We start from the raw sequence: 12,434 nt of genomic DNA, 5'->3' as shown, positions 1-12,434 counted from the left end.
TGTATATAATAACTCTCAAAATATATACACTGATGTTATATATGTGTATGCATGCCTGCATGTATGTAGGAAGGTAGGTATACACACATGCATATTGATTATTTCTTTTTTATTTGTTTTTGTAGATCTAAATGAATGTGAACGTTATAGGAAAGCCTGCAGTGGTGGGAAATGTTTTAATACTGTTGGATCATACTACTGCAAATGTACAAAAAGTTTTGTTCTTAGTGAAGACAAGTCCCAGTGCATTGGTAAGTAAATGTAATAACAGAACATATATTGGTATTATATAAGTAAAGTAACAGATGGGTAGATTATGCTTTCAAAAATTATCCAGTGTCCAGGATATATTTTAGTCTAGTATGGTCCTGTTCAATTTGTAGGAAAGGTGTAAGTGGGAATTCTATATGGTGTACCCAATGCAAGTTAAGGACACACAAGAAGTGCAGTAGAATAATAGGAAAATTATCAGAGAAAGTGGTGTTTGTATGTGGAAGGTGCACAGGAGCCATAAAAACAACAGATACTTGGGAAATCGATTTTCTCAAATGCCTCAGAGGGTTTTTAGAGGGAGTGGATAATTTCTGCTACCTAGGGCACCTAATTAGTAGCAAGGGAAGATGTACAGAGAGTGTAATTGCTAGAATGAAAATAGGATGGAGAAAATTCAGAGAGCTTTTAACTCTGTTGACAACTTAAGAGTGAAAGGAAGATTATATGATGCATGCATACTAACAGCAATTCTACATGGTAGTGAGACATGAGCCCTGAATGCAGAGGACATGTAAAGGCTAGAGAGGAATGAAGCTAGTGTGATCCACTGGATGTATAATGTAAGTGTACATGTGTGACAGAGTGTTAGTGTATTGAGAGAGAAGTTAAGCATAAGAGGAATTGGGTGGAGTGTGCAAGAGAGAAAACTGCGCTGGTTTGGTCATGTGATATGGATGGATGTTGACAGCTCCATAAAGAAGTGCTGATCACTCAAAATGGATGGAACTCATGGAGGAGGGAGACCTAGGAAGATATGGGATGAAGTACTGAAGGATGACCTCAGAACGCTGAACTTTTGGATAAGATGACAAAGGACCAAGACACCTAGTGCCTTGCTGTACTCAAAATGACCCATTCTCTACAGCAGAAGTGTTAAGGCTGCATCCTTCAGTGAAGAGGATTAGCCTAGAAGAGTCCTGTGTCAGTGCCATGTAAAAGCACTCATACCAGTGCCATGTTAAAAGCAGCCAGCACACATTGTAAAGTGATTGGCATTAAGAAGGACATCCAGCCATAGAAACTAAGCCAAATCAGACTAGAACCTGATACAGTTCTCTAGTCAAACCGTTCAACCCATACCAGCTTGGAAAACGGACATTAAAGGATGATGATGATGATGATGGTAGTTCACTTCATAACTGGGGTTCTGGCCATGTGGGTTGCCATAGAACTGCTTAAACAGAATCGACCAAAGCTATGCTACACCAAGAACTAAATTAAAGATGTCAAGGTATAAGAGGGGCATGATTCATGCTACATCCCATAACCACTGCAGCTATACTTTTATAGCTAAGTACAGACACAAGGCTATATCTCACTCTGGCAGATATTTGAAGTATTTCAGTGGTGATTCCTGATGAGCCTGGGGTTATCCTTGTCTTCATATCTTTAATTGCTTTACCTGCCAACCTACTGTTGACTTAGATATCAAGACCCTCTGTTGGGTTCAGATTAGGTAGACTTTCCTTTTCCCATGCATTCTCCACATCAGTAGTCTTGCACAGAGGTTCTTCCAAGTCGCTTTCTTTGCAGAATCACTAAGTACAATTGAATCATCATCTATGTGAACACACTTCTCTCCCACAACCCCACAATTTTCTCTGACACACTGTTTTGTAATCCAAAACATCTCAAGCTTCTGGTTCATATGCTGCAAAACATTGACAAAATTCTTCCTGTTTCCTTCTCCTTTAGATAAATATACTTGTTTCCTAGCATTCCTTCTAGCTACCTCATATAAATTTTTGCAACTGCTACTCTTCCATTTCTTTGAGATCTGTTTCCATGCTTTACTGGCCCTGTCTACTACACTGTTCCACCAGCATTTCACCCTAGGTCTGGTTGGAACTTTGGACCAGTTACAAATTTGGTTAGAGGCCTTCATTAAGTTGTTCCACAAGAATTTGCAATTGACTTGCTATATGTTATATGTAACCAATCTCTTCCTTGTCAAATGCTTCAATTAGAATGTCTCCAAATCTCTGACTATTTAGAGGATCCATAAGCTTCCAAATCTTCCTTTTCCAGACTAGTTTGTTTCTTTGAATCCTTCTAGTCCAAAGTCTGAAGTTACTGATGACTAATCTATGCTGAGGAGTGCACTCTTCACCTGGAAAGATTTTTGCTTTTATAAGCAGCCACCTTTTCCACTTTCTGGTGAGAAGGTTGTCTACCTGGCTTGTGTTTCCACCAGATTGATAGGTGAACAGCTGACTGAGACTGGTTTCCTGAAGTTTGTGTAGTAGATCATTAGGTCATTTGCATCGCATTAGCCTTGTTCCTTCCTCATTGCAGAAACCAATTCCGCAGCCTCCATGCACACCATGGAAGCCACCAGATGCTGCCTAACATGCCCATTGAAGTCACAAGCCACAAAGGTCACTATCATTTGTCAACGAGCTAGTCTGCTAAAGGGTGTCATAAAATCGATCATTCTGTTAATGTGGAAGTCCCATTTGAGGAATATAAGAAGAAATAATAATTGCTGTATTACTTTGTAAAACTAGTCTAAGCATGTGTATCCTGTTACACACTCTGACTACCTCAGTTGCCTTATCAAACCATTTATCAGCAAGAAGTATGCTACATCACCAACCCCATCACTGTTGCCTACCCACAGAAGATTTTATATGTATGTTCTGTGGCTGTGAGAAATCTGGAAGAAGCTCCCCTCCACCTTACTTCTTGAATGCAATATGCACCCACATGTTTCTGTTTTACTGTCTTAACAATCTCACCAGACCTACCTCTCAAGGTGCCTATATTGAGTGTGTGAACTCTAAGGGTGAAGAAGGGGTGGCAAGAGGGAACGGAGGATGGGAGACAGCATTCAGCATCTGAAAAGGTTTGCATGGACATTTGCCAACAGCCATACCATATAAATTTCACCCTACATTTAATTTACCATCATTTATTTGCTTCACATTTGTTGTGTCTACCAGAAGAAACTGATAATTAATTCAGTGGTAAGTACACTTGTCATATTTCCAATGCAAGCATGCTAGCTATGCCTTTTTAATATCGTGATACTGTCATTGATAGTGTGCTGGTATTGATGGTGAGAGAGGGAGAGAAAAAAGCTTTCAACACAGGTTTCCTATACAGAAGAAAGGTGTCAGGTACAGAAGAAAGGTTTCTGGTATAGGTGATGGGAGCAAACACTGCAAAAGACCAAGATACATGGCTGCCCCATGGCAGAAACAAAGAAATGAGAGAGGCAAGATAGAGATATTTAACAGACCTAAAATGAGACCAATGAATGAAATAAAATAAAATAACATGAGAGGACAGAGCATACATATTTTCAGGACAGTATTGAAGTGAGCTGGTCTATCACAATGAAGAGGCAAACACAGTACAGTTAATTAATTTGAATGACATTATATATGTGATCTTATATATATATATATATATATATATATATATATATATATATATATATATATATATATATATATATATATATATATATATATATAAACAAAAAATGGAACAAGAACATAACAGGTAACAACAAAATGTCTGGACAGTTAGATGATACAAAAAGGTCAGGGGAAAACAAGGATAGGTCATTTGGAGCTTTCTTTCATCAGTCGAGTTCCAGATCATTGTTGCAGTTTTGGCCAGTTATTCTCAAGACTGCTCCAATCTGGCCAGCCCCAAGAAAATCTAAGCTAAGAGCACTAAACTCTTTGGAAGAAAGCAAGCGAATGTATATGAAAACAAGGACGAAAAAACAGAGAAATGGCACACAATTACAAAAACAAACAACAGGACATTAACAACAAGTGTCTTTTGACTAAAAACAAATTAAATTAAGCTGGTATGTGCACAAGTGAAGTCTTACAGCAGGAGCATAAGAGATGAAAGTCATAGGAAGGAATACAAGAGATGCTACTCAGATGGTAGTTGAACCAAGAAAGAAAAGTCAGGTTTGGCAGAACACCGGTCATGTGAAAGGAGAAGGAGTGACAGAGGGATTGAAAAATTAGGAAGGGATGAGAAAGAGAGAAAAAGAAAGGAAAGGGACAGAGTAAAGTAAAGGAGGTGGGAAAATGATGATAATAAAGGGAAGGCCAAGAAATGTGAGAGAGTGGGAGCGAGAAAAAGAAAAGTGGAAAGTGTGAAGGGGCTAAAAGAAAGAGTAAAAGAATCATACAGAATATATATATATATATACATACTTACATACAGGAGACCAAAACTGTATGTATGCCACTATATGTATATACAGAAAAAAAAAAAAAAAAAAAAAAAAAATGGAACAAGAATGTAACAGGCGACAACAAAACATCCAGACAGTTAGACGATAGAAAAAGGACAGGAAAAAACAAGGAGAGATCACTCGGAGCTTTCTTTCATCAGACCACACATATAATATGTATGTGTATATATGAACTTATATTAAGTGCTCTATTACTTTGAGCAAATAGATATATATATATATTTTTATATTATTAATCAAATTATTAACAATATTCTTAGGAAATCAATATTTGAATTTCTGAAAGATGTATGTTTTATATGACACAATAACCATTTTGAATTATAATTAAAATTAAAAATATACAAAATATAAATGTATATAAAAATATATGCGTACATAAATGTATATAAAAATATATGCGTACATAAATGTATATAAAAATATATGCGTGAATGTAAATATAATTCGATTGAAATATTATGAAAATCTAAAATGCATTTTATGATCATTTCGCAGATATTATTGCCTTTATTATGTAATCTAATATAGACAAGCATATTGGCAATAATTCCGCTCTTCAGAGATGTATAAAGTTATTTTTATATATGTGAAAACGAATGGTATACATAATAAAATATGCTATAGGATGATGTTAATTAAAATATCAAAAAATATTAAGAATATTAAAAATATATACTGTCCTTTGAGAATTTGTAAATCCAGTCCATCATATAATTTGGAAAATTCATAGTTTTCCTATGTAGATATTTTATATGATATATAGGTTTTGATGTTGGTATATTTTTCAGAATATTTGAGAATCACAATACATTATTAGAGTAGAGTTCATCTTGTTGTTAGATTTATTGTGTTATATCGCAATAATTAAATATATAATGTAATATTGGTAAATCCTATGAATCACATCCAATATTTAAATGTTTCATCCACTGCATATACTTCATGTGTGTATATGTATATGCATATATATATATATATATATATATATATATATATATATATAAGTGTTAGGTATATATACGTGTTAAATCAAGACACTTAATAATTGAACCCAAATACTAGTAATTTACAATACTTTCATAATTATATACTCTAATAATGTATTGTGATTCTCAAATATTCTGAAAAATATACCAATATCAAAAACTATATATCATATAAAATATCTACATAGGAAAACTATGAATTTTCCAAATTATATGATGGACTGGATTTACAAATTCTCAAAGGACAGAATATATTTTTAATATTTTTAATATTCTTAATATTTTAAAATATTTTAATTAACATCAGCCTATAGCATATTTTATTATGTATACCATTCGTTTTCACATATATAAAAATAACTTTATACATCTCTGAAGAGCGGAATTATTGCCAATATGCTTGTCTATATTAGATTACATTATAAAGGCAATAATATCTGTGAAATGATCGTAAGATGCATTTTCGACTTTCATAATATTTTAATCGAATTATATTTACACTCACTTATGCATATAATTTTATATACATTTATGTACTCATATATTTTTATATACATTTATATTTTGTATATTTTTAATTTTAATTATAATTCAAAATGATTATTGTGTCATATAAAACATACATCTTTCAGAAATTCGAATATTAATTTACTAAGAATATTGTAAATAATTTGATTAATAATATAAAAATATATATATATATAGATAGATAGATAGATATACTAGCTTTAAAGCCGCTCGATAGGACGGCTTTTAATCTAGCTTGTAGCTTTTAAGCAACTGACCCTAAATGGGAAGATCTGCAAACTGATCTCTGACTTGTTTTGGAAAATTTTTTGCAATTGCTTCTTCCAGAGTCATATCCCAATGATGATCATATTTATTGCAAAAAAATCATGTAAAAAATTGCCAAAAACAATCGCAGTAACAAGAACATAGGAACCCAAAATTTCAGGATTTCTGGTCCAAATTCGGCCCAAAATGTTTTTAATTTACTCACAGAGTTAACCTTTAGATTATAAAAATTGTTATCATACAAAAAATTTTATTGCAAAAAGTCACATAAAAAAAAAATTGCCAAAAACAATCACAGTAATGAAAACTTGGAAATCCAAAATTTCAGGATTGTGGGTCCAGATTCAGCTTGGAATGTTTTTAACTTACTCATGGAGTCAGCCTGATTCCAAAATGGTATATGTTGGGCTAAGGCCTCTAGGAGTTAAGTTGAAAAAGTGTGACACACTGACATTCACATTTATTATATCATATATTATATTATTATATTATATTAAGGCGGCGAGCTGGCAGAACCGTTAGCATGCTGGGCAAGTGGTATTTCGTCTGCCATTAGGTTTTGAGTTCAAATTCTGCTGAAGTTGATTTTGCCTTTCATCCTTTTGGGATCGATAGAATTAGTACCAGTTATATACTGAGGTTGATGTATTCGACTTAATCCCTTACCCCAAAATTTGAGGCCTTGTGCTTCCAGTAGAAAGGAATTATTAAAGTTGAAAAAGTGTAACACAGTAACATTCACATTTATTATATTAGATATATTTGATTTTGGGGAAACTTTATTTCAATTAAAGTGTATCTTATATATGTGTGTGGGTGTCTATGTATATATATGTATTAAAGAAAGCAAAAAATAAAACAAAAATGATAGTGTTCAATATGTTTGCGATAGGAATTTCTGTCAAAGAGACATGGTTAAACAAAGTTGTACATCATCTCTCTCTTTCTCTCACATACTCACTCTTTCTCTCTCTTTTATTATTACTCCCACTGCCACCATCAACACTTCTACTTGTAATAAAACATCATTAACTCCCTTTCTCTCTCTTTTTCTTTCTCTCCCTCTCTTTTTCTTTCTCTCTTTCTCTGTCTTTGCTACCACCCTCACTGTCTCAATGCCTACTCTCACTCCATCATGAGAAATAGTAGGAGTATCATTGAATAGTGAAAGAGGGGATCTAAATGTGACACACTGACACAGAAATTAGTTTTCACATTTATTATATTAGATATTTATATATATATGTGTGTGTGTGTATATATATATATATATATATATATATATATATATATATAAATATATAACAGGAGTGGCTTGCTTACCAGCCACCTGGTCCCGGGTTCAGTCCCACTGCGTGGCACCTTGAGCAAATGTCTTCTCCTATAGCCTTGGGCCAACCAAAGCCTTGTGAGTGGATTTGATAGACGGAAACTGGAAGAAGCCCGTCGTATATGTATATATATATGTATGTGTGTGTATATGTTTGTCCCCCCCAGCATTGCTTGACAACCGATGCTGGTGCGTTTACGTCCCCGTAACTTAGCAGTTCGGCAAACGAGACTGATAGAATAAGTACTAGGCTTACAAAGAATAAGCTCTGGGATTGATTTGCTTGACTATAAAGGTGGTGCTCCAGCATGGCTGCAGTCAAATGACTGAAGCAAGTAAAAGAGTAAAAGAGAATAAAGAGTATACAATGAGAAGTCAAAAATTATCCACACTTTCGCCATAACATATCTTTATTATTGTCACACTGCCTTCTGCACATGTATACTTATAGTTGGTACTATTGTGGTCATGTGATCGAAGTTTGAGTCCGATTGCACCAATTTTCTTTCTGGCTTTACAGTATAAGCATGGCTGCTCCACTAGCAATGTGCATCAAAGGAGAACAAAGATCAGTGATCTGATTTCTCTGGTTGGAAAATGTATCAAGGGCTGAAAATCATCCACGATGAGCTCAACTTCCATAAAGTCTGTGCAAGATGGATGCCAAGAGAGCTTACTGCAGAGCACAAGTGCAAACATCTTGAGGTTTGCCAACATTTATTCAATCACTACAACAATGAGGGTGAGGAATTTTTAAGCAGAATAGTCACAGGATATGCAACGTGGGTCCATCGTTATGAGGCAGAAGCTAAAAGATAGAGTATGGTGTGGAAACATCCTGGCATGCCAGCAACAAAGAAATTCAAGACTCAGTCTTCTGTAGGAAAGGTGATGCTAACCCATTTTTGGGACTCAAAAGGACCTATACTGGAAGACTACCTGGAAAGATACAGTGCTTTGCTGGCCAACAAACTGAAGCCAGCTATTTGCACCAAACACCAAAGCCCAGACCGTTGAAACCATTAACCAATTGTGCTAAAAGCCTCTGATGAATTTCAGTACATGACACACTTTCCGACCAGAGAAATTGGATCACTGATCTTTGTTCTTCATTGGTGCACATTGCTAGTGGAGTGGCCATGCTTTCACTGTAAAGCCAGATAGAAAAATGACATGATAAGGCTCAATCTTCTATCATGTGACCACAATAGTACCAACTATAAGCACGCATGCACAGAAGGCAGTGTGACAATAATAAAGATATATTATGGTGAGAGTGCAGATAATTTTTGACTTCCCCTCATTTATGTGTGTGTGTGTGTGTGTGTGTGTATGTGTGTATGTATGTGTGTGTGTGTGTATGTGTGTGTGTATATATGTGCATGTGCGCACGTGGTGTATATGTATATGGTAGGTATTGCCAAATGGTAAAAAAACAATTCATACATTTCGTATATGATAAATATATAGATATACAGTATGATTATAAAAACCAACTAATAACATATTGTAGTAATAATGTATAATGCAATTATGATGCAGGATAATGCATATAGAGGAGGAATAATGTAATAATACATACAATGCAAAGCTAAAGATGACAATACATTAGAATGAGATCACATAACTTGGCTGCATTAATGAAAAAAACAGATGCCTTTCTGCATTGAGTTACCCCACTAAAATTGGTAAGGAGTTTTAAACAGATGACCATGTACAAATAAATATCCTACACAAACAGATGTGCATAAGCACTGAATAGTGACACAATGATAAGGGGACTATTCAACAGATGTCCATACATATTCAATAGTCTCACAATGGTAGGAAGCTGTGTTCAAGTGTACAACAAACTTGAGGAAGAAATTTCCCCAAACCAGGTTTTGAACAAGTGAGGAGTTCACAAGGAGATGCTTTGGTGGATGTTCAACAGGCTAGAAATAGCAACCAAATTTTTCTTAAATAACACCTTATCATCTTTAAGACTGATTTTAAAGTCTATATTTGATAATATAGCATGAGGTGTATGATGCTGGGATGTTAGATGGTACAGTCATGACTAGACTCCTTTTGAGGACAAGTCTTCTCAATCAGTGCAAACCTGATGCTGCTCAACAGCAACAGTAACAGTAGCAGTGATAGTACTGGCGGCAGTGGTGACAGTGGCAACAGCAGCAGCAGCAGCAGCACCGATGACGACGAGGACAACTTCTTCTTCTTCTGTTGCATGATTCAGGTTGTATACTCAACTACAGTCATGATAGAGTATTATTTGAACATGCAAGGAAACTTCTGAAACAGACATTAGAGCTGATTGTTAATCTGCAGCTAATTATTTCAAGCTTTGGTGGTGATGGTCAGGCCATTGTATGTAAAAAAGTTAACTTTAGTATCTAGATATTCTTTCATTTGTTTCAGTCAGTAAACTGTGGCCATGTTGGGGCACTGCCTTGAAGAAATTTAGTTGGATGAGTCAATCCCAGTACTTTTTTTTTAAGCCTTGTACTTATTCTATTGGTCTGTTTTACCAAATGCTAAGTTATGGGGACATAAACAAACCAACACCAGTTGTCAAGCAGTGGTGGGGGACAAACACAGACACAAAGACACACACACACATATGACAAGCTTCTTTCAGTTTCCATCTATCAAATCCCCTCACAAGGCTTTGATTGGCCTGAGTCTATACTAGAAAACACTTCCCGAAGGAGCCATGTTGTGGGACTGAACCTGGAACCATGTGGTTGGGAAGTAAACTTCCTTACCATACAGCCACTCCTGTAGCCAGTTTTTTTTCTGCTGGTAAGAGAAGCAATGATTATGATGTTGATTATATTTTTGTATTGTTTCAAAGATAAAAGAACAAAATTCATAGTGTTCAGGTTCTTTGAGGGAAGCATGAATAATATTGATGTTGAGGTTTGAAATACCTTAGTGTATTGTGAGGGGGAGAATGGATTTTTAAAGGGCAACATTCTCCAACATAAAGGGTTGCTTGTAATCTTTGTGTGATTGGTTTAGTGAAAGAAACACATTATAATGCATGTTATTAGTTGAAAGAGAAGTGATTCCATTAAAATGGTATGAGGTGGATAGAGGGAAGGTGTAATGCGATAATGAACTAAAGTTTAAAGATCTTCCTGTAAGATAGTTTATTAATCAAAGTTCTGACTTTATTCTGACTGCTGAACAGGATGTTGGTCATTGAAGGAACTTCACTATTTTCAATGTGACAGAAGTATTGTTCAGTGGATTAGAGTTTGTTGTGAGTCAGAAAATGTCAGGATGATGTCTGATGGTGGTGTGATGGTCGTCGTGGTAGTGTTGGTGATATGATATTGGTAGTTTAAAGTTATATTTCTAACTAGTGATACTAAAGACTAATGTTAAATATATTATCAGTAGGAAGGAAAACAATGTTGAGCTTGAGTAGCTAAAGCCAACTAAGTTGCTATGCTCATCACAAACTGAGACTCTATCTACATCGACCCTCCACTTGGAGTCTTAGATTTAGGAGGTTGAATTCATAGGAGAGGCAGAATATATGAACAGCAGATTGTATGACTGGAAGAAGTGAAGAAGAGCCTATAAATCTGCTAACAGATAACATATTTTGCTTCTATGTTACAAGAAAATATTTTTATTCATAGAGAACAGCCATTTTGTAAAGTACATTTTAACGGTGTATATAACACATAAATCATGATTTTATATAGTTAATATAATCATTTTTATACTGTCACTTATTAACAGTACATAAAAACCTGCTGGCATCAGTGGCTAATAGCAGATTCCTTGAATATTGGTAATCGTATCTTCCCTAAATGACAAAGTTCAACCAATGATCTTTGCCAGGAATTTCTTTGATATAGTTCTCTTTTCCTTCCTACCTTCCTCTTACTTCTTTCTTTCTCTCTCTCCCTCTCTCTCTCTCTCTCTCTCTCACCTTCCCTTGTGCATTCAATGTTGTAATGATAAAATCAATATGCTAAATACTTGAACAGTTTTCTGGAACATATCTAGTCACATTGCCAGACCCTTAGAATTGTAGTTTTGCCATTTTTCTATTGAAATGTCTTGCATTCACTGCTGAAATGTGTTCTGGTCTGTTGCTTATACATTTTTATATCTTGTTTTTATTTTGCTGTTGTTATTATTATTGCTATTATCATTATTGTTGTTATTATTATTTTTATTTTCTTTTGAAGATATCAATGAGTGCGAATCGAATAATGGTGGCTGCAGTATGGGATGTGTAAACCTGTTTGGATCTTTCAAATGCACTTGCCCAAAAGACGCATATACAATTGCTGCTGACGGATTTTCTTGTTTAGGTAAAACTAATTTCACCAAGTACATTTATTGATTAAAAACTGAACAAAACCAGCTTTATCTTAATAGGGTGGTTGTTCTCCATAGTCATTCTTTATTTATTACATTTCAAAATATTTCCACATTGAATGAATCATAGTCACTATTGGTAGCAATCCAAAGTTATCTTTCTTTGATGTTGTTTTAAATTCAAAACCTCTGCAATGTTCCAGCTATTATCTCTTTGGTGTCTTTGTTCAGTAAAGAGACTAGGATGTTAAAGCATGTTTTTATGGCACCTTCAGTACCACATCACATGTTGGCCCTCTACGCTAAACTCCTTAATTGCTTTTTAACAAAACACTAAAATCTCAGAGAGATGCCAAGTTTTATGAACTGGTGCTAAAACTTGGCAAAATATGTTTTATACTTTTTCAGCAAACTTCAAATATATTTGTATTTCACAAATGTTAGTCAAATCTTTGAACTATAAAGTTCTTTGTATTTCAGC

The 12,434-nt window shown here is 34.8% G+C and overlaps 1 protein-coding gene across 3 annotated transcripts in view; it reads left to right on the top strand.

Annotated features, from left to right (window-relative positions):
- LOC106871923 (uncharacterized) overlaps nt 1-12,434 on the top strand; it is a 423,018-nt gene that overhangs the window by 23,098 nt on the left and 387,486 nt on the right. For all 3 annotated transcript variants that reach the window (XM_089361578.1, XM_089361580.1, XM_089361579.1), the window contains 2 exons: nt 126-251; nt 11,821-11,946. In XM_089361578.1, coding sequence (XP_089217704.1) covers nt 126-251; nt 11,821-11,946 — 252 coding nt within the window. The remainder of the gene's footprint in view (nt 1-125; nt 252-11,820; nt 11,947-12,434) is intronic.

This window comes from Octopus bimaculoides, chromosome 13, assembly GCF_046866305.1.
Source record: "Octopus bimaculoides isolate indiv1 chromosome 13, ASM4686630v1, whole genome shotgun sequence".
Taxonomy (NCBI): Eukaryota; Metazoa; Mollusca; class Cephalopoda; order Octopoda; family Octopodidae; genus Octopus; species Octopus bimaculoides.
This window is presented reverse-complemented; position numbering and strand designations above follow the sequence as displayed.